The sequence below is a fragment of the Acinonyx jubatus genome, chromosome D4 (genome assembly GCF_027475565.1).
Source record: "Acinonyx jubatus isolate Ajub_Pintada_27869175 chromosome D4, VMU_Ajub_asm_v1.0, whole genome shotgun sequence".
Lineage (NCBI taxonomy): Eukaryota > Metazoa > Chordata > Mammalia > Carnivora > Felidae > Acinonyx > Acinonyx jubatus.
The window spans coordinates 75,290,104-75,317,388 of NC_069391.1; the positions used below are offsets into that span (position 1 = coordinate 75,290,104).

Below are 27,285 nucleotides of genomic sequence, written 5' to 3' on the forward strand. Positions count from 1 at the left end.
CAGGACCACAGTGTCCCCTCTGTCTGGAGAGTTCTGGGTGATCCTCTGCGTCACCTTCCATGTTTTCCTTAGTTTCATCGGTGCTGGGTCTCGTGCAAACTCAGTCTTCTCGTGGGGATATTGACGGCTGCTGTCAACGTCTCCTTCAGGGGTCAACTTACATCCTCCGCCATGTTATTTTGTTCTCAGGAATACCCTCACCATCGAATATGGATGGATCAGGGCCGTGTTAGTAGTTATGGACACCTCACTTAATAAAATGTATTGGAAAGAGATATTTTAAACTTCAAATGGAACTGAATGTTAAAAATGGGAAGAGGAAGGGAATTTTTTATGGGTTACATAAACGGAGTCCTATAATTAAAGATACATATAAGCCAAAATGACTCGAATTTGCCTTTTCTAAATTAATTCTTCTTGTAGGGTTATTTTTCATTTGAAGGGGACAAGCGACCCGTCGTTTTTCAAAGAGCAGCCCTTTAGCATATAACATCTAGGAATGCCACAGTTAGCCATGCATCAGGTACATTGTTGAGGCAGAATTGCCTCCGCAAAACTGAGGTTTTGCAGTTAATGTCAGGATGGTCTTTCTCTCAGGATTCACTTTCAGGCTTCTAGGACTTTCATCCGTACCTCATGGTAGCCCAGGCCTTCCTCTATACGGCCTATTGAAACTGCTCTGTTCTATAGTCCTTTCCTACACAGACCCTACTAGCTACTGCCCAGGATGATAGAGTAATGGGCATGTGAAACTTGTGCTCTTGGGAAGCTCCTAGGTTCTCATCTGCTTCCATCCCTCCTCAGGTATCCTAGACTCATAAGGCTCCTTTTGCTTTGACCTCTTAGGCCACCTCTGTAGATGTCCGTAAGGCAGCACCCACCTTATTGCAATTGAACCTACCCTGTATGCTTGCTTTTCCCAGATGATTTCAACCTTTTGGCTCAATTACCTTCCCAGTTCCACTCACCTGTATTCTAGGCTCGACCAAACTTGGGGCTCTGTTCACCTCCCCAGTGCCTCCCCCAATGCGTGTGTGTGTGTGTGTGTGTGTGTGTGTGTGTGTGTGAATTATTTATACGTTCTAGTGCATGAATGCTTTACATCTTGAAGAAGGTACGCTAACATAGAAAGTTTAATAACAAAATGATTAGAAATACAAGATCTATGTTTTACTGTAGGCCAGTGGATTGTCTTGCATATTTCTCCTTGGGGACAAGTGACTCAGGCCACACTTAACAGAATGCCACATCTGAGCTAATACATTCCTATACCAACTTTCCAAAAATATATTTTACCTTTGATTCCGTAAAGTTATACCCGGAAGGGGTGGTTCTCTGATGGGCTCACACATCTGCACGTATATACGGACTTCCTGCACTTGGCTTCTAGCCCTTCCATATTTTGTAGACAGACTCCATGATTCTAATGAACTTGTTTACCTAGCGTTTTGGGGTTGGGAGATAAGTTTAAAATATAGATAGAAATGAAAGTGTTTGAATGATATGACTGGAGTCTACTTTTCTCGCCTTTCCATCACATTCTATAGCTCTGGTGCATAAATGTGTTCCCCAGAAAAAAACTTTCTAGATTAAAATAACCAATGATTACGTGCCCGTGAAAGACAGCATAAAAATTTATCTGCTGAGACTGGATTTAAAAAGTGTGGTACATGTATACATTAAAATTGTGTTTCTCAAAAATATTTAACGGGGCGCCCGGGTGGCTCACTCAGTTGAGTGTCTGACTTTAGCTCGGGTCATGATCTCACGGTTCGTGGGTTCAAGCCCTGCATCGGGCTCTGTGCTGTCAGAGCAGAGCTGCTTCGGATCCTTTGTTTCCCTCTCTCTCCGCCCCTCCCCTGCTCCTGCTCTCTCTCTCAAAAATAAATAAACTTAAAAAAATCTTTAATGACATGACAGGCTCTGTGAATAAGGACGGCAATCCATATCTAGATATGTCTGTAATATATATGCATATCTGTCTATATGTATATAGATATGACTGTATCAAAAATCAGAAGGAAAGCTCAACTATTATTAGTAGCTATCTCTGATGTTATTTATGTGTATGTTTCCATATTTTCTTAATAAACGTGTGCTATGGAATTAATTTTAAAACATGCTGTTAAGGAAAGAAAGCGCGTGCCCAGGTTATGAGTCCCCGGAGTCATTTGTGTTTGGAAAACGGTCTTCTCTCACAGACCTCTCTTTCAAGAGAGCTGGTCTTTTGGTCACACTCTTCAGTTTCTCTTCACACGTCTGGCTTTTCATCTCTCCACCTCATTTCTTGATTCTACATCACCAGGACAAGACTGCTACTCCACGGGGTTTGTTTAAAACCGTGGCCGGTATTTAAACAAATTCCTTTTTCCAAATTCACTTTTCATACAAAATGTTTTCCTGATAGGATTCTGTAAAGGAGGCCGATGACTAGGAAGTGGGGTTATTCTCGGCTCTGCCTCCAGACTTACTGGCTGAGGTGCCGTCACTTGGGCCAAGCATCCTTAAACAGTTCTCTTCGTGAGCACCTGAAGCCTTGTGGGAGCATCAGCAGGATGCCCATCCCCTATTGAGAGGTACCACGGCTCCCTTTGAGGGGAGAGACAGTATCGCAAGTATTGCGAGCAGGCCTTACTTAAATTGTTTGGGGAGATAATTAAGCGTGTTGTCAATAATGCATATTCTCTCGGAGTAAATATATGCTAACTGGATGATGCTGTCCAAATCTGTTAGGAGAGTCACTGGCATTCTTCATTTTACTCAGAAATAACGAAGCGGATAAGAGATTTATATGCCCACAAAGTACAAGTAAATTTAAGTCCCCAGTGGCACTAAAAAGTATTACTTCAAGCAATTAGTGCTCGCATGCAGAACGGACCCTCTGACCAGCTTTGCCAAAGCAGATTTTTTTTCTGGAAGGTTCAATGGCGCTGGGATACAAAGTACTTGGTTAGGGGGACTGTTGATGATTTTCAACCATTTTGTCCTCTCCGGCGTCCAAGGATAATGAATAAATATTTGAATTGGCAATAATGTAAATGGCGCAGCTGACAAGGGGGCACAACCCCCTGGAGGGGCGCAGTAGTAGAGAGCAGAATAAATAATCTAAATCATTGTCTACAAATGTTGGCTAAAGGAGGGCTCCGTTCTCTGTTGGACTCTAGTCTTTACCAAGTCCTCTGGTTCCAACAATGGACTATCAGAATAGGCAAGCTGTTTCTGGATTTCCATTCTTCTCTCAACCAATTAGGGGTGTAAATGACAGATGAATATACACAGCCGCGTGCCTGTGAGGATTGCTCACTACGGCTGCGTGTTCATTCATTCATTCATTCATCCCGGGGCTTACGTTTTAGAGGGAAAGTAGACAATACAAGAAAAATTAGATAATTATTATAGTGTAAAATAAAATGTGAATCTTCAGTAAGTGCACGAAACAGCCACTAAAATGCAAGCTCCATGAGGACAGGTGGTTTGGTTTGCTTTTCCTGTACCTCAGTGCCACGGATATTGCCTGGCACATAGCAGAAGCTCCAGAAATACGCATTGAATGAAGAAGAAAAACATGTAAAATAAGTACATAAATTCAGATAAAGGGTCAGGGAGTGATGAGATTAGAATGGAGAAAAGAGGTCTTAATTTAGGTAGGCTAGTTGGGGAGAGAGTCTTTCAGGAATCGACCTTTGGGAGGAGATCAGGATTGTGACCAGGAGATGAGGTCTGAACTCAAAGCCTAAGAAAGCTTCCTCTGTTCAAGAAACATTGAGAAGGCCAGTGGGGCTACAGTGGATGAAGAGAAGGGAAGAGGGTCAGGAGATGAGGCCAGGGTCATTGGCTGCATCAGATCGAATGTTATCTTACTGGCCAGTCTGCAGCTGTAGTAATGAAGAGAAATCAGATTTGAGGGCAACTAAGCAGATAAAATCGAGAAGCTCAGATGAGATGATGTGGGAGGTGAGGAAGTAGGATGGTTCCCTCGCGCTGGCTTGAGTACTTGGGTGGATGGAAAGGAGGAACATTCGGGGGGTGGGGGGTGGGCGTAGGAGTAATAAGCAAATACTTAACCGACTCTGCGTGATAGTTCATACACCACTTGGGTTATTATAAGTATATGCAGACAAGAAAGGCAATCCCTACCCTCAAGGAGTTTGGTGAGGAGACAGTAATTAGCAAAGCTAATTAGGGAAGAAACCACAATGTGGCAAAATGTAGAAGAGATAAGCCTCTAATCTAGCATACCACAGAAATATTAGCCTAGGGCCTGAAAGAAACTGAGTTCTGATTCTCTTCCTCTCTTCCCACTTAATTAGCCTTTATCTCTCTTTGTGAATAGAACATTTTGGGGCATTTTTCTTACAGTTAGAGTTGCCAGATAAAATGCAGGACTGAAATGGGACGCCAAGGACTATAGTTTCAGTGTAAGGGTGAACGAAAAATAAAATTGCCAGGAGACGGGGACAGCAAAAGACATCATCCCAGTCTCAGCCGTGGCACTGGGCAGATTAAGAAACAACATCAAACCCTCTTCTGAGAATCTATAACTACAAGCTGGACCTTACACGGGTTATCTGGATTCATGTTTTCTGTGTGTTCTGGAACGTCTCAAAAGGAAAATTCAACTTAAAGCAGTCCTAGGTAGATAGTATCCCAGGACAGTTGGTAGAAACAACTGCAAATCCTCTCTAGAGAAATGCAGCCTTAGCCCAGATCTCAAAGTATGCTCACAGGTACATTTTCAAGGAAATCGGTCACAGTTTGAAACCAAGGAAGTCTGTTAAGCGTCCGACTTCGGCTCAGGTCATGATCTCACAATTCATGGGTTCGAGCCCCACGTCGGGCTCTGGGCTGACAGCTCAGAGCCTGGAGCCAGCTTCAGATTCTGTGTCTTCCCCTCTGTCTGCCCCTCCCCCACTCGTGCTCTGTCTCTCTCTTTCTCTCTCAATAATAAATAAATGTTAAACAAAAATAAAAAGAAGGAAGTCAGGTACTCTGAGAGAAGGTTGGCAGAAATAACAGATATCAGAATCAGACCCGCAGAGACCACTGATCTTGAAATTATCTGACACAGAATATAAAAATAGCCAATGTTTAGTATTTTTAAAGAAATAAAAGAACATCTTGAAAAATAGAAAAGTAACCAGTTTGGAAAAGAAGCAAATATAACTTCTATAAATGGAAGACATAAACATTCAAAACTGAAACTAAGTGGACATATTAAACAATAGATTAGGCATAGCAGAAAGAGAATGAGTAATCTCAAAGATAGATACAAAGAAAAGACAGAAAATTCAGAGGGACAAAAAGGTCGAAAACACGAAAGGGCAGTTAAGAGCCAAGGAGGGTAGAATGAGAAGATTTAATACATGTCAAAGTTCCAAAAAGGAATAATAGCATGGGGAAGAGGTAGCAGTAAAAGAAATAAAATGTCTGAGAATTTTCCAGACTTATTAAAAGATACCAATCATTAGTCCCAAGAACTAAACATATATATTAGCAAGCATATATTAAACATGCATAAGCATAAACATGTACATTATTATTTTTTAGTCTGCAAGAAGAGTCATCCTCATGAAATTGCAGAATAACCAAGAATACAAACAGCTCTTAGTCTACGGAGAAGGATAAAGAGACAGACTATGTCAGAAGACAGAAAATACTTCGAGAAGAAGACTTGGAAGTTTGGTGGATGGAAGAGCATCAGTCGTTTCAAAAGGACACTAAAAACAGTGGCAGAAAGTTCTTGGAAATTCTGGCAAAAGGCCTGGAATCATAAAATCGAAGGACCAGAAGGGAAGTTAGGCTTTGGCCCCACTCAGATGTCGTGGGAGTATGAAGCATTTTTGCTTGTTTCTTTTGAGTCCTATAGTTCTTCTGAAACAATGAGTGGGGTTTTTGGTTTGTTTGTTGGTGTGTGTGTGTGTGTGTGTTTGAGCCTCCAGTAAACTTTGTAAAGTAAACTTTTTGTAAAGTAACTTTGTAAAGTAAACTGATGCTGCAGTTACGGTCAAGTTGGGGTATGGTGAAGCGTGAATGCTCCGCCATAGTCAGGAACCATGTCTTACTCAGCAAACCTAGTGCCTCGTGTTATGCCCAGCATGAATTGATTTCTTTCACAAATATATTTTGAGTCCTACTATTTGCTAGGGCTAAAATGACAACTAATTCCTGGTACAATACGGAGCTCAGGGCGTAGGGAGGAATGCAGCAAGGAAAAAGATGTTGCCACAAATGCTGCATAGAGTGCTACTAACGGGATGATGAACAATTCATTAAGAAGAGAAAAGGGTGATACCTAAACCAGGGTGTGTGTTTGAGGGAAGGGGAGTGTGGCCACAGAATGGCTCCTTGAGGAAGCGAAGGCTTAGTGAGCCTGGAAAGTGAGTTTGAAGGAGAGAAGGCAGAATTATTTCCATGTGGAAAGGCCTTAAGGCAGAGAGAGCTAAATCTATGGAGATGATTCCTCCAGTAAAGGGCTCGTGAGATTCCCCTTGTATAGCATGGCTGCTCTCACCTTAAAAACACACAACATTTTAAATAAAAGAATGGGAAAAGGACAAAAGGGATTGCAAAGAGTTTGCAAGTGATGAGTGGACGTTGGGGTTTGAGAAAGCAAGAAGAAATGGGAGGGAAGATGGAAGAGATAAGAGGCTGGGTCGTGAAGAAGCTTCTCTGTCGTGCTTGGGAGGACAGACTTTGTCCAGAGCCATGGGAAACCACTTTAGATTTGTATGTGGTTGTGTAATGATCAGGTTTAAATTTGAGAAAGGACGTGGTTATTGTGGCATAGGGAATGGATTTCAAGAGTGAAAGAGAAGAAACAAAGGACTAGAACTGGGGACCTCGGTAGAAGACGTTTGCATTATCCAGGTGAGCTATGTTAGTGGCCCCAACTAAAGCATAGTAGTGGAGTTGGGTCCAAGTGGACAGAATGAACAGATATGTGGCCGGTGGAAATGACCTGGTGGCTGTTGGGCGTTGAGTTACGTCCCTCAGAGCAATGTGTCCAAGTCCTAACCTCTGGTACCCACAAATGCGACCTTACTTGGAAATAGGGTCCTTGCTTGTATAATGAAGTCAAGATGAGGTCCCGCTGGATTAGGGTGGAGCCTAAGGCCAGTGACTGATGTCCATATAAGAAGGTCACGTGAAGACAGACACGCAGACACAGAAGGAAGATGGTGATGAGACCATCGAGGCACGGATTGATGAGTTGCAGCTGCAAGCCAAGGGCCAGCAGGGATTGTTGGCAATGAAGCTAGGGAGAGGCAAGGAAGGATCCTCCCCCCAGAGCCTCCAGAAGGAATCAACCCTGCTGATTCCTTGATTTTGGACTTCTGGCCTCCAGAATACTGAGAAATATATATATTTCTGGGGTTTTTTTTAAATGTAAATTTCTATGGTTCTTTTTAAACAAACTTTTAATGTTTTTATTCACTTTTTTGAGAGAGAGAGAGAGACAGGGTGTGAGCAGGGGAGAGAGGCGGGGAGAGAGGGAGACATAGAATCCGAGGCAGGCTCCAGGCTCTAAGCTGTCAGCACAGAGCCCAGCGCGGGACTCGAACCCACGAAATGTGAAATCATGACCTGAGCCAAAGTCAGATGCTCAACTGACTGAGCCACCCAGGCGCCCCAATATTTCTGTTCTTTTAAGCCACTTTTTTGTGGTTCTTTGTTACAGCGGTGTTAGGAAACTAATGCAGTGATACAATAAGTATTTACAAACATCATTTGCCCCTGTGTTTCTGCTTTGATCCTTAAAATACTGAGAAGATAGCTACTAATCCTTTCTTATTCACCTGCTTCCTTTTAATGGCGGGAGGGACGCTTTGTCTTCTGGGATTCCGAGAATTAGAGAGAAGGAACTCTGCGTGGGAGAGATGGCAAGTTTAATGCAGGGCAGGGAGTGTTAGGAAGCTTATTGTTTATAGATCGAATTCACATTCTCCATTTTAGCCTTGTAAGTACTCAAGTTGATACTTTGATCTTTTTGTGTTTGCCCGCCCTCCCCGCCCCCCCCTTCCCCAGTTTTGTTGCTCAGTTGGTTCTGAATCTTGGAAAGAGTTATTTTTAACAAAGCCCAGAGAGAGAGGGAGAAATGGAGGGTTTCCTAGAATTTTGGCTTAAGCAGCCGAGTGGTACTCTATCTGGAGCCATATAACCCAGGAGGCGGGGCCGTGGAGGATGCAGGTGGGAGATGACGACATGTAGCTTATGTTTGCTGCATTGAACGTGGTCCAACTTCCTCAGGTTAAGGATGAGTAAGCTGAGCCCCAAGGAACATCAGTCACTTGTCCACGGTCATACAGAACAAATGCAAATTTGGAAACTTCTGTTCCTGTGGACTCCAAATGATTTCTCTATCTCCTCCACGCTGCCTCTATTTAAGGTGACATATCCTTGCTTAAAGATATTTACACACCCACTCTAAAAGACCCCTTTATGCAGCCTTACCATGCTACTCAAGACAATTTATCCCTCTACTGGTTGGCAAAAGCCCACATCACATCATCGGCTAAAGACTGAACAGGCCGTGGGCCTCGGGACACGTAGCTGGGCTTTGCACCAACGATTTACCCAAATCATTCAATTAAGGGCCTTCCATTGTCTACGGAAGGGGTCCCCAGGACATTTTATCATTACAGCTTGCATTTCAAGACCTTGCTTGGAATCTCCAATCTCTTCAGGGTATTCTGCCAAAGTTGAACTGCCTGAAGCAAAACAGAACAATCCTTTGGATTCTGAAAGAAGTGTCCGGGACAGCAGGAGCCAAGCTGAACAAGGCCAAGGGATGGGGAGTGCAGTCCCATCGAAGTCATATTTTTTATTACTTCTCCATTTAGACAACAAGCAAAGGTTACAGAAAGCCTGACCTTTCATTTCCTGACTGCTTAGGTGCATTTCAGATTCTCAGCATCCAAGGAAACTCCCTACTAAACACGTCGTTAGAAACAAGAAAACGAAGACGACATACATTTGTCTCCCTTGCTGCCTGAACAGCAACAAAACTGCTGAAAAACAATTTATTCTCCAACAGACATATTTTCTGGTCATTACTTTTTGCCCAAATTGCTGGTTTTGTGTAAGCAAACTGAGGCTTGCGTAAAAAGTCCTGTTATATCTGGGGAAACAAACAAAGAGCCACCCTCTGTGATACGCTTTTCCGGGGGCGGGGGGGCGGTGGGGGGCAAAGAGCCTCTTACATTTAAAAAAAGATATTTTTAAAGACTGCTGATTCATCATCGGGCCATATTTTAAAGAAGCGATGTTTTCTTTTGTGTATCTTCAAGTTGCTCTAGCAACTGGATCACTTTTTACTCATTAATCAGGAGGCACCAACCGGAGAATCTACCCTTCCTCCTAGATTTTGGGGATTGTTTGCCTGTTCTTCTACCTTTTCCAAACTTCCTAGGTTTTGCAAATAGTTGTCTTCAAAAACAGTTCCCTTGATCTGAGCATTTTGCCGCGTTTCGTGCTTTATTCACTGCTACAGATTTTCTCTTCTGTGTTACTTGAGATCTTCTGTGGACTACTAGGTATGCTTTGATGGTTCCTTCCTCTGTACTTCTGTGCTGTTATTTCTAACAGCTAATGGGGGGTTTTGCTCAGTCTCTGGAGTCAGGTGGTGGATTATATGGAACCTTTCCACTTCCTCCTCATTACACATACCATAGATCAGAAGGGCTTTTCACAGTTAAAAATGGAGTTTTGCTTCCTTTCGTGTTCTTTCTAAGCTCCTCCTTCTTCTCAAAAGTCAGCAGTCCCATTTGGGTTTTCATGAGTAACCCTTGGACCTCCTGACACAGTGATGAGTGGTGCACACAATTTCTAATCATTTGATGGCCTGAGGGATTCGGTGACCCTGTCTCCTGGGGTCCATACGCCCTTCTGAATACTGGGCTCGCATGCGAGTATTGGTGCCTCCAAACATCATGCAACGTAAGGAAGAAGGACCCGGGAGTGCCTGTGGTCCAGAAGCTCCGAGCTGGTTTGCCAGGAATGTTTTGTTGGCGAGTGCGATGTTGACCCATACTCTGTTTACAGAAGTCAAACGACTTCTCGTGAAAGTCCGGATACTCGACGTTCTGCCTGAACCAGTTGAGGGTCTGAGCTGCAAAAGACTCCGAGGTGGTGGTCTCCTATGGCCCGAGTCCCCAGCTGAACCACCTGATTCTGGTACCTGTCTGGCACCGGTAGGTGTTTGAATTTAGGACCCTTGACCTTGTTCAATTTCTGCCTCCTCCCCCATTTGTATAGATGTTGAGATCTAGATTTTCCAGTACCTGACCAAAACCAAACAGTGATCAGTGAAAACTAAATCTAATTTGCTGACCACCAGCCTGGTGCGTTAAGTTCTTTGAAGCCGAAAACCATGTTTCTCTTTCTCCTACAGAATGGAGTACGTGCTAAATACTCAGGAAGGGCATTTTTTTTTTTTTTAACGCTTATTTATTTTTGAGACAGAGAGAGACAGAGCATGAACGGGGGAGGGTCGGAGAGAGGGAGACACAGAATCTGAAACAGGCTCCAGGCTCTGAGCTGTCCGCACAGAGCCCGACGCGGGGCTCGAACCCACGGACCGCGAGATCATGACCTGAGCCGAAGTCGGCCGCTCAACTGACTGAGCCACCCAGGCGCCCCAGGAAGGGCATTTTTAACGATGACCAAGAACTGTACAAATTCGCGCAGGTAAACATCACACCAACTTTTGTCACTCGAGCTTTTTGAAAAATACTCTGTCATTTAGAATAAGAAGGGCGTAATTTTTTCAGGTATAGAGCAACACACTACCAGGTGCAGAGTGTGCATATGTGTGTATGTGTGGGATGGGGCACACGAAGAAGGGAGAGGCTCTCAGAACACATTCCCCCAGAGTGGTAGCTTTTTAAGATGCTTCAAATGTAGTAGATTGACCTGAGGGCTCGAAGTTAAGAACAAGAGGAAAGAATATTAGAAGCAGTGCTGCGAGCACAACACCGATTTATCTAGAAGGTAGTGAAACATTAGACGAATTTTTATGTTCCTTGCCCCCCTCCCCAAATTAATAAATGGCACATGCCCTGGTCCCCAGCACAAAGGGGGTCTATCCGCCCCTCCAATCCCATGTTGGGACAGTGCCGTGCCTATGGTATAAAGGTGGGCACCCAAGCGTGTGTGTGTTGTGTGTGTGTGTGTGTGTGTACATACTCGTAAACATGTATGTAGGTTTTGTGAGGACGGGGAATAAATTACTGAACAAAAAGGCCATACTCTTCCAATTTGTGAGAGCCCTTTGTCCCAGTAGCCATTCTCAGAACAACAATTAACGAACAAACCCTGGCTGTTTTGATGGTGCAGTAAATACGGTAAAAAGTTGGCCACGAAAGAGAACTCGGGCTGTGGTGATATTTAATCTAAATGATTCGTGGAGAAATGAAGCCATTGCCATGATATAAATACAAGCTTAGCACCTGCCAGGGAGACAGGCTACCGCTGAAACGTTATGTCTTGGGGAGACGGGGCGGGAGGAGGCTTGCAGGGCTCGAAATGCTCTACCCTAGTGCTTTCAATGGCCTTCACGCCACATTTGTGGTGACAAGAGAAAAGATTCCACGGAACAGCCAAACAGCCAGTCCCTGCAAAGCCACGCTCTTCCTCCTAGTGAACCTCCTGTGACCACTCGAACAGCATTCCGGTGGCACTTAGGTCTGAACACAGGCGAGATTTCGCAGTCCGATGAAGTCTAACACAATCACACAAAGTAAAAAGCAGGTTGACAATTATCTGCCAGATATGGGGAGAGCTCTGTCCCACCATGAAATACCTTCGATTGGCTGGCTGTCTAGTTTGATCCTTTGGGTAATGACTGGCTACGTCTTCTCCCTATTTCACGTTTTATGGGCCTGATTGTTCTGGGAAGCTCTTCTGTTTTTCTTCCCCATGGCGGAGGAACACCCCAGGACTAGTTCGCCGGGTTCGCGCAGAATAAGAGCTCCGTTTCATAGAGGCTGGGCGTTTTACAGTCAGCTGAGATTCCTCTCTCGGATGCTGCAAAGATTCTGTCTCCAAGGCCATTGTTCTTCCTGCCATTTTACAGCCCTCCAGGGGCCTCCATTCATATTGGCAGGTGATAAGCTGTTTTCAAGGCACGGGTAATCATAGTAATTCAGCGTTTTTCCTTATTAGCCCCTCTGAATGGGGAAAGTGCGTGGAGAAGCTGCTCATCTGTGCTGTTTCTTTGCTGTAGGTTTAGCGCTTTTGTGCTCCAGATGGGCCCTGTGGTGAGTCCAAAGGGATTCAGTGAAAGAGGGTCTACCAATTTTTCTAATGGTCACAAATTACACGGATGAGAATGCTCAGCATTTCTTTCTTCACTTTGGGAGAAGCCACCAACCTGTTAGGAGAGCCATCGTTATTTTCATCTCCGGCGCTTGAGGCGCTACCGACAGAGACATTATGGAATGATCGATGGACACGTGGGCGTCTGAGCGTGCGGGTGTTCATTGTTGGCGATGAGGCAATTTTCCAAAGCGTTGATACATTTTGGAAATCTCTAGTATTTTCTAAAAACTTTGGCACGGATGGTAGGGGGACTGACTTGACCACAGAAAGCTCAAAAGCTCATATACTTTGGTTACGCGAGTGGAAGGGAATGGGATTCAGTTTCTATAAAAACACTGCTGCAGACATCAGCGTTCTTTACCACCACATAAAAGGTGAAAGGGCTTCTTTTGCAGTGAGAATTAAAGAGTCACACAGTTAGGAACATTCGGAGACACCTGTGATTTAGCAAGCCACCACGATCCCTCCTTTGGACCCATTATTGTCAATTATGTCTGCATGTAAGTACATGCAATTACTTTGTACAATAGACTATTTACTTCATTCGTCTAACATTTTTGCTGACAGCTTTGCCTCCCTTTTGAGGAAATATGTTTATTTAGCCTGCAACATGAATTCTTTCTTTGCACTCTGCTAGCATTCCAGTCTAAGAACTATTATGTCCAAAAGTAGCGTATTATTTGAAAATTGTACTTTCTTTGACCAGGACTTATGGTTGATACACCTAAAGGGAAGTTTGAGGAAATGTTCGGTCTTCAGCGAATTTTAGAAGCTATGCATTCTAATGTCTGAAAAAAATGGGCGGTCGTGATAAGATAGGTTCAGACGGAATGACAACTCAGAAGGAAACACGTGGCTTTGAGTGGGTACTCTGTGCTCACAATTCCTTCTCTTTACTGGATTGCAAACTTGGCTGGTTTTTCTCTTAGCATTTTAGTGAATGATAACTTCAATACTGACAAGTATTGATAGTTTCAAACTTATAGAAGAAAGATTGATAACTTCAAACTTACGGAAAAGTTGCAAGAATAAATCCACCTACCCTTTACTCACATTCACTATTCACTTTTCACCCCATTTGTGTAGAATTTGCTCACTTGCTCTCATTCTGTTTATGTTTTAAATTTTGAATTTTTTTTTTTTTTTTGAATCATTCAAAGTAAGATACATACTTCGTGGCTTTTTACCCCTAAATATTTCAGTGCCTATTTCCTAAGAATAAGTTCATCCTTTTGTATAATCACAGGGCAGACATCCACTTCTGGAAATTTAATGTTAATAAATACCTTTATGTAATCTGCTCTCAATATTCCATTTTTTTTCCCAATTGACTCAATTCTAGGATCACGTATTGCATGTAGACCCCTTGTCTGGTTAGTCGTCTCTAATCTGGAACAACTCCTTGGCTGTTTTTTGTCTTTTGTGACACTGACATTTTAAAAAGGCAACATGTCCTTTTTTTTATAGCGTGTTTCTCCTTTGGCATTTGCTTGATATTTCTTTTTGTTTACATTCAGGTTAAGCGTTCCGGGCCAAACTCCTGCCTAGGTCATGTGGTGTCCTTTTCAAGGTATCCTGTCCCAAAGTGTCTCCTATCCAGCTGTCCCTCTTTAGTGAGTCTGATTTGCACTGTGGGTTTTGTCTCTCAGGAAATTTCTTCTCACTTAAGTCCGGCACAATACTGAGCCCATGAAGCTGGTGAACAGTTCCCTAAGACAACTAAAAGGAAGCTTTTCTAGAAGAGACAGGAAGAAGAGTTTCAGAATTTAGAGCTCAGCATCAAGGCATAAAGAGATTTTTGAGATTATAAAACAGTATTAATAATTATGCCATTAATGTTGTTCATAAGAAATTCTGGCGTTTGTATTTTGTATTCTGGCATATGCATTTTATTATTATTATTATTATTATTATTATTATTTTTAATGTGTATTCATTTTTGAGAGTGAGAGAGACAGAGCGTTAGCAGGGGAGGGGCAGAGAGAGAGGGAGACCCAGAATCCGAAGCAGACTCCAGGCTCTGAGCTGTCAGCACAGAGCCCGACATGGGGCTCGGACCCACGAACCGTGAGATCATGACCTGAGCCAAAGTCGGACGTTCAACCGACAGAGCCACCCAGGCACCCCTTCATTCCGTCTTTCAAATAGTGTAGCAGTTTTCTATGGCTGTTGTAACAAATTACCAAATTTAGTAGCTTAAAACATTACAGATTTACTATTCTACAGTTCTGTGGGTCAGAAGTCCACTGTGGGTCTCGCTGGGCTAAAATCAGAGTCGCCCCAAGGCTGGGTTCCTTTCTGGGGGCTCTAGCAGAAGAGTGGCTTCTTTTAGTCACTTGAGTTATTGGCGGAATTCAGTTCCTTGTGGTTGTAGGACTGAGATCCATGTCCCAGCTGGCCATCCAGTGAAGGTTGGACTTGGCTTTTTGATGCCATCTGTATTCAGTTTGGGGGAGGGAGCCTAAAACTAGCAACGATGGGCCTCTCCTCTCTCCTCTCTATCTTTTCATGTCCTGAGCATCTACACGGGGTGGGCAGAATTATAGGCGCTGTGATGCAAGAATAAATATGACAAAGTGTCTGCCTGCACAGAAGTTGCATTTCAGCGAAGGAAGAAATGTAGCAAGTTTCAAAAGGAAATAAAAAATCAAAATGTCAGATCATTGTATGTGATCTGCCAGAATTAAACTAAGGTGATTGATATGTGTGTGCGTGTGCGTGTGTGTGTGTGTGTGTGTGTGTGTGTGTAGGGGGTGGGAGGTCAGGGGAGGAGGAAGAAGTGAAGGAGGGACACAGAGCGGGAGAGAGACAGAGATGCTTTCTCTGGATTGAGCACCGAGGAGAAGCTTCTTAGAGGTGAGATTTGAAGAGAGATGTGATGTTGGAAGCCCCCACGTTAAGTTAACAGCTTGAGAAGAGCACTTCAGGTGAAGGCGAGTGCAGGGTCTAGGAGCAGGAATGGGCTAGAAGCAATCCAGACCAGGGTCCTCCTGTGTAGCTGGAGAGTAAGGTCCAGTGATGATGTCAGAGATGTGGAGAAGATTAAATTAGTAAGGCCCTTTGGATTGAAGCCCACATCTGTCAGTCGTCAAGCATTATGTACCAGTTCTAGCTGGAGTTACAGAGTTCTCAAGCGAAGGGTCGCTGGTTTCTTGGCAGAGCAAAAGCATAATGCCCCTGTCAGATGACGTATTTGTTCATTGAACAGGGTTCTGATGCTTTCCCCCAGTTACTTGCGCAATTCCCAAGTGGCCCATCCCACTGATGCACAGTAGGACAGTTGGACAATGGCTTTGGGTAACTCTTATCAGCCATGCCTACCATGGTAAAGTTAAGCTGTAACTGACTTCATGGTTCTGATTTGCATTTTAACATTCAGCGGGGTAATTACTATACCTAGTCCCAAGGAATAATTGACAGATTTTATGTTTGAAACCTCAGTAGGTCAAACTTCCCATTTGTAAAACTTTTCAGTTGCTCCTTTGTCAAGCACATAAAACGAATTTACTTCCGATCTGAGACCTTCTATGCCAAATTTTTATAGCCTTAAATATAGTATTTTATCACTACTATAAATGGTTCTTGACTTACCTCCCACAGACCTATCAGTGCTAAAGGCAAGAGGCCTCCCTAATTCACTTGTTTCAATTCATAGAAGATTTCTAAGTGGAAGCCAGGTCATTTGGATAATATTTCAAATGTACAGCTGCATTCTACTAAACATAATAAATCTGCAATTTTACAATTGGCCTGGGTGGCTAGCATGACTGGACTAGGCTTTCCAATAAGCATTCCTTCCAAATAACCTCCTTTTTCTTTCAGGATTCACCTTCGGATCTCACCCAAAGGCTCAATGCCATCACTGAAACGTTGGGGACATAGTAATATGGAGATCACAGTTTAGGTTGATTTAGTTTTCTAATGGAACATCCAGGTTTCCAGCAATTATTTTAGGGCATAACGTTCTATCATGATGGTAAATCAAGCTGTCAGCTCTTCCTGGTCCAAATTAGAGGTTGGAGAGATTGAGAAACTTTTCTGCTCTAATGTCACACTCTTTGTACCTCCAGATTTATGTATGTTACCCCTCTGGAGGCAATGCTTACCCTCGGATTTGCTTGTACTGTTGATCTCTTTGAACGGGGTGGGGGTCCCTTCAGGCAGAAATGCTCCTCTCCAAGTGCCCTCATGGACCTCCCTATCCCTGGTCACCCTGGGTAGACGTTGCTACCTTGCCTGCCCGGTTCACGCAAAACATTATTCTCATGTATCACCTAGTGTTGGATCGTTTATAGAGAGTCAGAACACGGTTTTATGGGAGAGGTTTGCAAAAAAAAAAAAAGTTGGCTGCTACAGATGGCCATGGGCACAGCTGGGAGGAAAAAAGGCTTGATTGACCTGGTAACATCACCAGTGGGAACATGACTAGTGTTTGGAGAGGTCAGCCTGGATGCCCCCTGCCTTCTAATACTTTGACTTCGGGTCCTTGGCCAAGGGCTGGTAAATGAGGCATGGCCCTGCCCAGACCCTGTCCCTGAGCCCACTGCCTCCTCCAGCACGCTGTGCTGTTTGGTCCCCATGCTGCTGCTCACGCCCTGGGCTGGCCCATGGTGCTGGAAGCTGAGCTGAAGGCTGTCGGTAGGGCTGCAGCCAAGGTTCCTCTGGTGGGAGTTGCAGGGAGACTTCATGGAAAGGATGAGTCTGGACTTGTACCAAATTACACTCCCGTTGACTTTTGGAAGGCTGGAATTTCAGACTCTGGAGGTGCGGAGGCAATTTACTGACATTCGCTGTTGGCCTCGCTCTTAGTTGGAGACTTGCCTTCTGAGCAGCTGGGTATCAATATGCCGATGCTCCTGCCTCCCCCACACTCGGCTTCTCTCTATTCTGGTGTCTGTCCTGTGGCTCCGGTCAAGTTTTTTCTCCTCAACCAGTGGAGCTTGAAGTTCTTCCTACCATCTGGTAGAGGACTGTGGAATGGCTGTGTGCCAGTGGCAGAGGGGGATGGGGCATTGGGGTGAAATGAGGACACCTAACCACACGCGCGAAGGCCACGTGTTCACTGGGTGCTACCCGGTGATAGGCACTATGCCCAGTGCTTGTGGCACAGGGGCACACAGGTTGGGTGTGTGGCCTCAGATGGGCCAACGGGACTCTTGGTAGTGGCATTTGTGATAAGAAAGCAAGTCAAATTTTATGTTGGTAGTAATAATAGAGCCTCTTGGTTTCGTTCTCTGGAAGAGCCTGAGTTAGGATTATCTTTTAGTTTTCATTATGACATCTAGAGTCATCTTAGAAAGTAGAAGGCAGGCAACTTATGGATGGTTTCCTTCATAAAACACGATGGAATGAAGAAACCAAAGTGGGTAGGACTTGGTCCAAAGATTTTCACGGTGTTTAGGGGAAGGATGGAAATAGATACTAAGATCTGAGTCCATTTTCTACAATTTCACAAATCCAGTAAGACCCAAACACCCGAAATTCCAGTTATTAGCTGCTGATCTGACTTTTACTTTTGTTTTGAACGTAATAGACGGTAAACTGGGCTCTTGGCTACTGAGGGATTTTAGAAACCTCAGGAATGTTTCACCCAAAGACAGTAATTTGGCAACACGTTTCTAGTTTGTTCTTCTTAAACATGCAAGAGAGACACATTCTTTTTGGTTTCTAGATACCTCTGTTCAGGTGAGATCCATTCCACCCACTCAGCTGCCCCTGCACCCCCTCAGTCCCTGGAAATTTAATGCTACAAGCCCCACGTTGCTCTCATCTGGACACCTCTGCCCCATATATTGTGCTTAGCCACACTCTGCTTTTGTTGCACTAGGTTTGTTTTGGAAGTGCTTGGCTCAGTTCTCTTTGTGCAAGCATACGTGATCCAGAAAGCCTTGGCTTGCAGCTTAACTGTGCAGGTCAGTTACACAACAAGTAGGAAGAATTTTGATGATCCCCGGCTCTGAGGGAAAACAGCGTAATAACACCAAGACCCAAGATGATGAGCTCATTGCTCTAGAATTGAACTTAGAATACCTCGCCGCTATTTTCTTTTCCCCCGTAACCGTAAGAATGTGCACTTGAACATCGGACGAGGAGCAAAAGGAAACTTCAGGGGGCACGGCCAAAGAGCACAGGAGGAGAACCAAGAATGCAATGAATATGGCGGGTTGACCTCTCCGTGACTGTCATTCATAGTCTTTAGGAAAATGGTGTATGTGTGCGGTCTACTCTTGAAAAAGAGCAAATGTTTGGCTATTCTTTGGATTTGGAGCCACATGGTCCTAAGTTTGAGTTTGGCTCTAAAACTCACCAGATCTGTGACTTTGGGCAAGTCACATAAACTCTCTGGGTCCTGCTGTTCCCATCTATAAAATGGGGAGAAGGATTTCAAACAGAGAGGATCGTATGCAGGATAAGATATCATGCCTGCAAAGTGCCTACCTAGCTGAGCACCTAGCATGAAGTTGACAATAAGTTATTATTATGACAATGTATCTGCCTCTGCTTCAGCTCCCGTTCTCAACACAGTATTCTAAACATGTTCAAATTACGTGTTTCTATGCCCCTCTTAATCAGTGGTTTGTATGCCCATCTTAATCAGCTCTGGTTGCATATTAGAATCATGTGGGGAGTTTCCAAAAGACAAGGATGCCCGAGACTTCCCCCAGACCAATGCAATCGGCAACACGGCAACTCTGCGAGTGGGTCCCAGCATTGCATTTTACATCTCCCCAGGCAGTTCAAATGCGCATCTAGGGCTGAAAACCACTGGCCTTCTCCATTTACATGTGAGCCCTTTGAGAGCAGAGAACGTGGTTTAGTCTCTTTCATGTCCCCATCTTAGCCTGATGTCGATGCTCGGTAAACATGTCCTGGACTCAGTTTACAAAAATGGAAGGAAATTGTCCAAATCCCCAACCCTGGGCTCATATGGACACCTTTCTTGGGCAGCAGATCAAAGCAAGGGCACCAGCATATTGTTATTCTCACAACAGGGCTTTGAAAGAGTGGGGTAAAGAAAGGTCAGGGTCCTTCCAGCTGACAGTTCACCACCCACTGACCACATGCCATTTATCACCAGTCCTATTTTCGACTTGTCAGTAGCCGAGGGATCAGAGAAGAGAAAGCAGACTACTTGGGGAGACTCTATCACTTAGAAAAGAAATAGCGACTTCTTCAGAAGAATTCCTTTGGTAGAAGGGGAAGGTCAGACGCTTGCCACGGGAAGATGATAGGCCAGAGGGGCAGAAGAGAGAAATCAGTAAAACACAGCGGGCACTTGTTTGGGACCCTCTCACGTACACTCATGTGACGCGAGACCTGGGCACATACCAGTAGCAGTCCCAGTCATGACAGTGCTGAGAATGTCATTAGGGTATTCACAATATTAGTTTCTCTCTCTCTCTCCCCCCCCCCCCCCTCTCTGTTTTTCTGCAGGCACGTGGCAAGATTGCATTTCCCCATCCTGTGACCTCAGGCATGACCACGTGACTTGCTTTGGCCAACATCAACGTGAGCAGGAGTTACAAGTGTCACATCGTGGGGAAAGCTTTAAGACCCAGTGTGCTTTCTTTTGCCTTGACATGGTAAGGCATGCTCCATCAACCTGGGCGCTGGGTTGAGGACCACGAAGACCAGAATTCTCATCTGACCCATGATGGGGATGTAGCATGAATGAGAAAAAAATCTTTGAGTTCTTGAGATGCAGGGGGTCCTTTGTTACCAGGGCACAACCCTGCCTGTCCTAGGGCATACACATGACACAGAGCTTCTAAGGCCACTATGCTTCCTCTGTGAAAACAGTAAACAGAGTTACACACAGCTTGCGTAGGACTGACCAACTCCTCTGTTACTTCCCGTGTGCATAAAACTGGTCCAGTTTCAGCATTTCCTTAATCCTCAGTTTCTCTACCTGTAAAAATATTTGGATTGTAGATGTGAGAACACATCATCTACATGAAGTGTTTAGCAGCGTGTGGTGCACGGTGATGCTTGGTAAATATTAAGTTATACATAAAGGTCCCTCTTATTTGTGGAATCAACTGAAACAAATAATGGGGCAGCGGGAAGCACAAAACTATGCAATAAATATTTGCTAAGTGAATTAATAACGAAAGCCAGGATGAATAAGTGGCCGTGACATTGCAAAATTTCTGCAAATTCTCCCAACACTGGGTTCTTTTGTTAAGGTTTTGTTTTTTCCAAATCCCATCTTTGAAATGAGGTATCATGTAGAAAATGAGGGGAGAAGGAGGCTCTAAAAATAAAAACAACCAGTTTATATATATTTTTTAAAGACCTCACTGATGGAACTTGCCCGTTTCTCTTCAACACATGGGTGACAGTGCATTTAGATTCTAATCCTTCTTCTGCGGCTGCCTTGTGTTTGGCCTTTTAAAGAGGAGGCATCCTGAGCTGTCCATGGAGGTGACGTAGGTAATCACCTCGGTCATGCACTAAGGTGGGCTGGCCAGTGAGTGATGCACTGGGTCCCCGGAAAAAAGTTCCTTTATGAATGTTGATTTCCGCTCTAACAGTCAGAAACTTTTTTCCAATTTAAAGATGCCAGGCTAGGGGCACCTGGGTGGCTCAGTCGGTTGGGCGTCTGACTTCGGCTCAGGTCATGATCTCACGGTCCGTGGGTTCGAGCCCCGCGTCGGGCTCTGTGCTGACAGCTCAGAGCCCGGAGCCTGCTTCAGATTCTGTGTCTCCCTCTCTCTCTGACCCTCCCCTGTTCATGCTCTGTCTCTCTCTGTCTCAAAAATAAATAAACATTAAAAAAAAAAAAAAGATGCCAGGCTAGTGGGAATTTTATTCCCCAGTGCCTTTGGTGTGGCAGGTACCCAAACTACTTGATACTGTTTTTTTTTCCCCCCCGAAAGTTTTGGAAAAGGTCCAATGAGAGATCTGGGTACAAGGGAAATAAACAGAGATCTGGGATCATAATATCCGACTTGAAAAAGTCTGTATATTTGCTCCATTGGAAAATTAAAATGTGACCTTCTTGTCTTGGAGGTTCATTTCTTCTCTGAATGAGGTCTCTCTCCTTAATAGAAAGAGACAGTAGCAAGGGTAAGTGCAACTCGAACTGAATATGGGACAGGGTGGTGAGAGCTCACCTTGTGTTCATGTGGAGGACAGAGGGTTATGGAGCCACTTTCTCAGAGAGCAAAGAAGATCCTGTCGAGGTGATTCAAACTGCAGAGATAAAGGGCAGTCGGGGAACCCAGAGCTCCCTGGGAGCATGCTTATCTATCTACTCTGCTTCTGTTGTGGTTTCCCTTGTCTGCTCGGCCCAGTGTCAGAGCATTCCTGATGTAGGTCCTCAAGGCTGACAGCTTCAGGTGAACAATGACCCCAAATGAATTTGCATAGCTATTATAGACAGTTTCGCTGTTTGGTGAATTCAGTTATGTCACCGGACTTACAGCTGTAGCCCAATGAAGTACAATGGTTATAGTGTGTAGGACAGAGGAAAGGGGCAGGAAGTAAGGTTTTCTTTTATTATTCCATAAAGCACGATGCTCTTTTCTCTAGAACTAGAAGGGAAGAGCATTTGGTGATGTGGATAAAATAGTGGTCAAACACATGGGTTTTGGTCTTGGGCTTTGCAGAATCCATTCCTGGTTTTAGTAGTACCAGCTCCGTGACCTTATACGAGTTGCTTGACTGTTCTAAGCCTAATTCCTGCATCGGCAAAATGTGAACAACAATGACATCTGCTTCTCAGACTTAAATGAGGTATTACACTTCAGGAACTTAGGATAGCACCTGGAACATTGGTTAAGTGTTCAATAAATGCTAAAAACAGTTAGGTTACTGGTATAGTTATGCCATGTTGAGACAGGAAGGAGGGAGGTTAAGAGGTTTACTCTAACGTTGTACTTTTTAATTGAAGTCAAATTTATTGAAATATTTTCAGTCTAACATTTGCCCTTTTTAGGAGTATAGTTCTATGAAATTTTGACAAATGCATAGTCAAATGCATCAAGCATCAAGATATAGGACATTTCTAATACCCCAAATAATTGCCTTGTGCAATGTGGTTATTATTACTATTATTTTATTTTAAGGATTTATTTATTTATTTTGAGAGAGAGAGAGAGAGAGAGAGAATCCCAAGTGGGCTGTGCACTGACACATCGGGCAGAACCCGATGCAGGACTGGAACTCCTGAACTGTGAGATCATGACCTTAACCAAAATCAAGAGTCAGATACTTAACCGATTGAGCCAACCAGGCGCACTGGCATGGCTATTATTAACGGAAGCCCATATGTATTCCGATTCCCTTAGTTTTTACCTCATTTCTTTTTCTGTCTCAGGATGCCATACAGCATATAGCTGTCATGTCTCCTTAGGCTTCTCTAGACCATGACAGTTTCTCAGACTTGTTTGATGACCTTGACAGATTTGAGGAGTACCCATCAGGTATTTGACAAAATACCTCTCTTGGGATGTGTCGTGTTTTTCTCATGATCAGACTGGGGTTCTTGGGTGGAAAACCACAGCGGTAAAGTGCCATTCTCATCACACCATATCAAGGGGATGCGCCCCCAGTGTGATATAACACTGTTGCCGTTGACCTGAGCGCCTGGATGAGGGAATGCTTGCCCGGTATGTCCACAATCGAGTTCTGTCCCCTCCTCTCTTCCATACTGTGCTCTTGGAAGGAAGTCGCTATGTGCAGCCTACACTTATGGGGTAGGGGGTTATGGTCCACTTCCTGGAGGGAAGAGTGCTAAATAAGTTACTTGGAATTACTTATTTATTCAACCCTTTATTTGTTTTGATCAATAGAAACTCGTGAATTTTTGTTTTATACTTTGGATTATAAACGAATACTATTTTAATTATTACTCAAATTGTTCCTACTTTGGCTCTTAGGAAGTCTTTCAGTTCTTCCCTGCGTCCCTTTGATATATCCCCAGCGCTGTGATGGTATTTGTTTTTGTGTTTGGAGCATTTCCTTGCTTTCTGCCGCTGCAAGATGCCGCAGGCCCGTCTTGTAGGTTTCCTGGCCAGTCCCAGAAACAGCCAGTTCTCCAGGGAGACTTGGTGTCTTTTTTCTTGGAGATTGGTATTAGAAATCAAGATCTGGGCCCACTGTGTGCTTATTGCTACTCAGGTGTCATTGCTTCTAGGCCCCCTCAGCTGACAGCTTGAAGCACTTGTTTCCTCCAACTTAAAAAATATATATTTTTTAAGTTACAGGATGGCTGAAATAGTGCGGCAAACAACTTTGTATGCTTTAGCTAGATCCCTTTTCCTTCCTGAACCATTTGATTGATTATTTATTTATTTATTTATTTATTTATTTATTTATTATGTTTATTTATTTGAGAGAGAGAGAGAGAGAGAGAGAGAGAGAGAATCCCAAGCAGGCTGTGCACCGTCAGCACAGAAGCTGACGTGGGGCTTGAACTCATGAACTGTGAGATTATGACCTGAGCTGAAATCAAGAAAGCAATCATTGAGCCAGCCAGGCGCCCCTCCCTGAACCATTTGAAAATAAGTTGTAGACAGCATGACATTTCATCCCTAAAGACTTTATCACCCATCTCCTAAACAAAACACCTGGTTCTATTTAGTACAACAAAATTGCCACATCTGAGGAAATACTAACTCGATATTATCCGATTATTTTCACATATTCTTAATTGTTCCCAAAATATTTTTTTAAAACTTTTAAAATCCAGTCTGTAATAAATATTTGCACATTTCCTTAGTTGTTTCATCTCTTTGGTCTCTGGATTAACCCCCTTTTTGTTTTGTTCTTTGTTGTTGTTGTTGTACTGAATTTCGTTGTTTTTTTTTTTTTGTTTTTTCCTTTAGGCGTGTGGGTCAGTTATCTTATAGCTATCCCACGTTCTAGATTTATCTTACAGTGATCTTCAGGCTAAATAAGGGTTTCTCAATCTCAGCATTAACCTTTTAGATAAGATAATTCTTTGTTGTTGGGGGCAGCCCTGTATATTACAGAATGTTTTAAGGCCTCCTGAAGCTTTGCTCCCCAGATTCAAATAACGATAGCCCCGTCATGACAACCCAAAATGTCTCAGAACTTTGGCAAATGTCCCTAGGGTCGTAGTCACCTCCGGTCGGGAATCATTGGTCTAGACCCTTGTCAGGGATAGTAGGTAACGTTGTATTCTTGTTCATGTGTCATATCAGGACACACACGGCATCATGTTGTATGGAATGTATAATGCCAAATGTAGTAGTTTAGTTACTACTTAGACTGGAAATCAGGAAATCAACTGATTGAGCCACCCAGGCTCAAAGTTAAGTTGGTAGCCAGCAGACCCTCTCTTTGTAAGGAACTGTAGAAGTACTTTGGGTCCGTTCAGTGATCAGCTTTTCCCCGAATGACTTTGGCATCCACTGAAGACTCTCTTTTGAGTCAGTACACTAAGGGATGTAAAATGATAAATTTCTATTTCTTCCCTTGTATATGTAGCAGCTGAGACTTCTGTAGAGGGCCTTCCCCTTTATTTTCCCTCCTTCTGCTTTTCTCTCTTCTTTAAATATCATTACTAATGCATGGATTATTTTTAAATAATTCAGTTGTGATTCTTTATCATCTATATGTTTGGATTATCAAATCATCCCAAATTGGCCAGTGGGAATCGTTCACGCTAATTACTGTGTCATTTCCTAGGAACGTGTAAACCGCCTACACGATTCAAAGGAAAACTGGGTAAAAAAGATGTATCGAGAGGCGTTTCCCTCCCATCTCCTTTACCTCTTTCTGTCTAGGTCACAGTTTTCATTAGTTTTCTGCCGAGTCTCTGTGTATTTCTCATTCCAAAACAAGTAAACAATGTGTATAAACACACATGTATATTTGATTTCACCATCCTTTCTAACCCAGAAGTTAGTATACTGTGTATGGTTTTATTTTTTAATTTTTCAGGTTTTTTGCCCCTTGCCTTCTACCCAACAGTATTTCAGGAAATCACTATCAGTTCGTAAAGATCTCCTTTGCCTTTTTTAGGGCTACGCAGCCCTCCACTGTGTGTGTGCACCTTACTTTATTCAACCCGTCTTCCGTGAATGAGCCTTCAGGATGTTTGAAAGAGCTTACCACCACAGATAATGCCACAAAGAATAACATCGTGAATGTGCTCTCTGGGATGTGTGTCCTCGGGAAATTCCAGAAGAGACGTCATAGGGTAAGGATAAATGCATATGTAAATGTGTTATCTATCACTACATTTCCCTCGGTAGTGCTTGTACCATTCCGTCATTCCACCAGTAATAGAGAAGAATGTTTGTCTTCCCACAGCCGTGCCTGTGCAGTGCACCGTAAGCTTTTGAATTTTTGCCACTCTGATGGGTGAGAGATGGTCTGTCGTGATGGTTTTCATTTGCATTTCCCATGCAACGAACAAGGCTAAGCATCTCTTCTTATGTGTAAGGGCCATTTGCTGAACATGATTTTTAAAACCTGGCTCCTTCTTCATTATTTCCTGGCTGTTACCTTAGATCCGGCTCCTGTTCCTTCATACTTGGATTTCTGGAATAATCTTCTAGCTGATTTGTCTGCCAACTGCCATTCTCCCTTTCAATTATCCTGAACACAGGCAACACAGTTACCAAGTTCATCTTCTGAAAGATGTTTCTCCAAAACATTCTCCCTCTCTCTCCCTTTTAAAGAACTTTCAATTATTCCTTTTTAGCCACAGAATAGCTTAAACCCATTAGTCCAGAATTCAAGATATGGTTTTCCACCACTTCTCTAAACTTCTTTTTGTTTGTTCTCCTATATTTACTTAATGGTACTCCCCCCTTATCTGTGGGGTATATGTTCCAAGACCCCCATGGATGCCTGAAACCACGGATAGAACCAAACACTATACATCCTATGTTTTTTTCCTATATGTATATGCCTATGATAAAGCTTAGTTTATAAATTAGGCACAGTGAGTGGTTAACAACACCAACAATAAACTAGAATAATTATAACAATATATTGTAATAAAAGGTATGTGAATGTGGTGTCTCTCTCTCTCTCAAAAATATTTTATTGTACTGTTCTCCCTCTTCTTGTGATGGTAAAATGCCACGGGATACGATGAAGGGAGGCGAATGACAGAGGCATCGTGACATAGCATTAGGCTACACCTGACCTTCTGACAGTATGTCCAAAGGTGGATCATCTGCTTCTGGAACTCAGTTGACTGTGAAAAACTGAAACTGTGACGAGTGAATCCGTGGATAAAGGGGGACTAAACTGTATTCCCTCTGCAACATTGGTACTCTCAGTGTCCTAAAATCCCCAGCAAAAATTCTTCCCTCCAGACCTTTCTTCCTGCTGTTTTCCAGCTTGAAAGCCCCTCCGTAATGCTGCTCTGCCTTCTCATCTGTCTAAATTCCATGCAATTTCTAAGTGTTAGCCTCTCGGAAGCCTTGTTGACCACTTCAGTGCCCAGAGCTTCCCTCCTTCTCTAAATTCTTTTGCTGCAAATGCTTGTCCCCTCCTTTGGCCCTTAATTATATGAGCTTTATCTTTCTAAAAATGTTTATTATTTAAGAATAGTTGGTATCCAAGGTTATATTAGTTCAGGAGCACAGCCTAGTGATTTAACACTTCTGTACATTACACGATGTGTGATGGCAGAGGGTTAGTTACCATCTGTCACTGTACGATGTTATTATAATATTGTTGACTGTATTCCCTGTGCTGTACTTTCTGTCTCTGTGACTTATTGGTTGTATAGCTGGACGTTTATGCTTCTTAATCCCCTTCACCTGTTTTTCCCACTCTCCACCCCCCTCCTCTCTGGCAACCAGCAAGTTGTTCTCTGTATGAGTCTGTTTTGCTTTTTAGATTCCACATACAAGTAAAATCATATGGTATTTGTCTGTCTCTATTATTTTTTCACTTAGTGTGGTACCCTCTAGGTCCGTCTATGTTGTCTCAAATGACAAGAGCTCAATTTTTTTATGGCCGAATAATCTTCCAGAG

At 43.5% G+C, this 27,285-nt stretch overlaps 1 protein-coding gene across 8 annotated transcripts in view; it reads right to left on the reverse strand.

Annotated features, from left to right (window-relative positions):
* Nucleotides 1-27,285, reverse strand: part of PCSK5 (proprotein convertase subtilisin/kexin type 5) — a 452,241-nt gene that overhangs the window by 52,349 nt on the left and 372,607 nt on the right. The window contains exon 25 of one of the 8 annotated variants that reach the window (XM_053205263.1): nt 11,210-12,252. The exons of the other annotated variants lie outside the window; for them this stretch is intronic. Within the exon in view, the coding sequence (XP_053061238.1) occupies nt 12,143-12,252 (110 nt within the window). The 3' untranslated portion in view covers nt 11,210-12,142. Of the gene's footprint in view, nt 1-11,209; nt 12,253-27,285 lie in introns of those variants that run through there. 8 annotated transcript variants of the gene reach the window in all.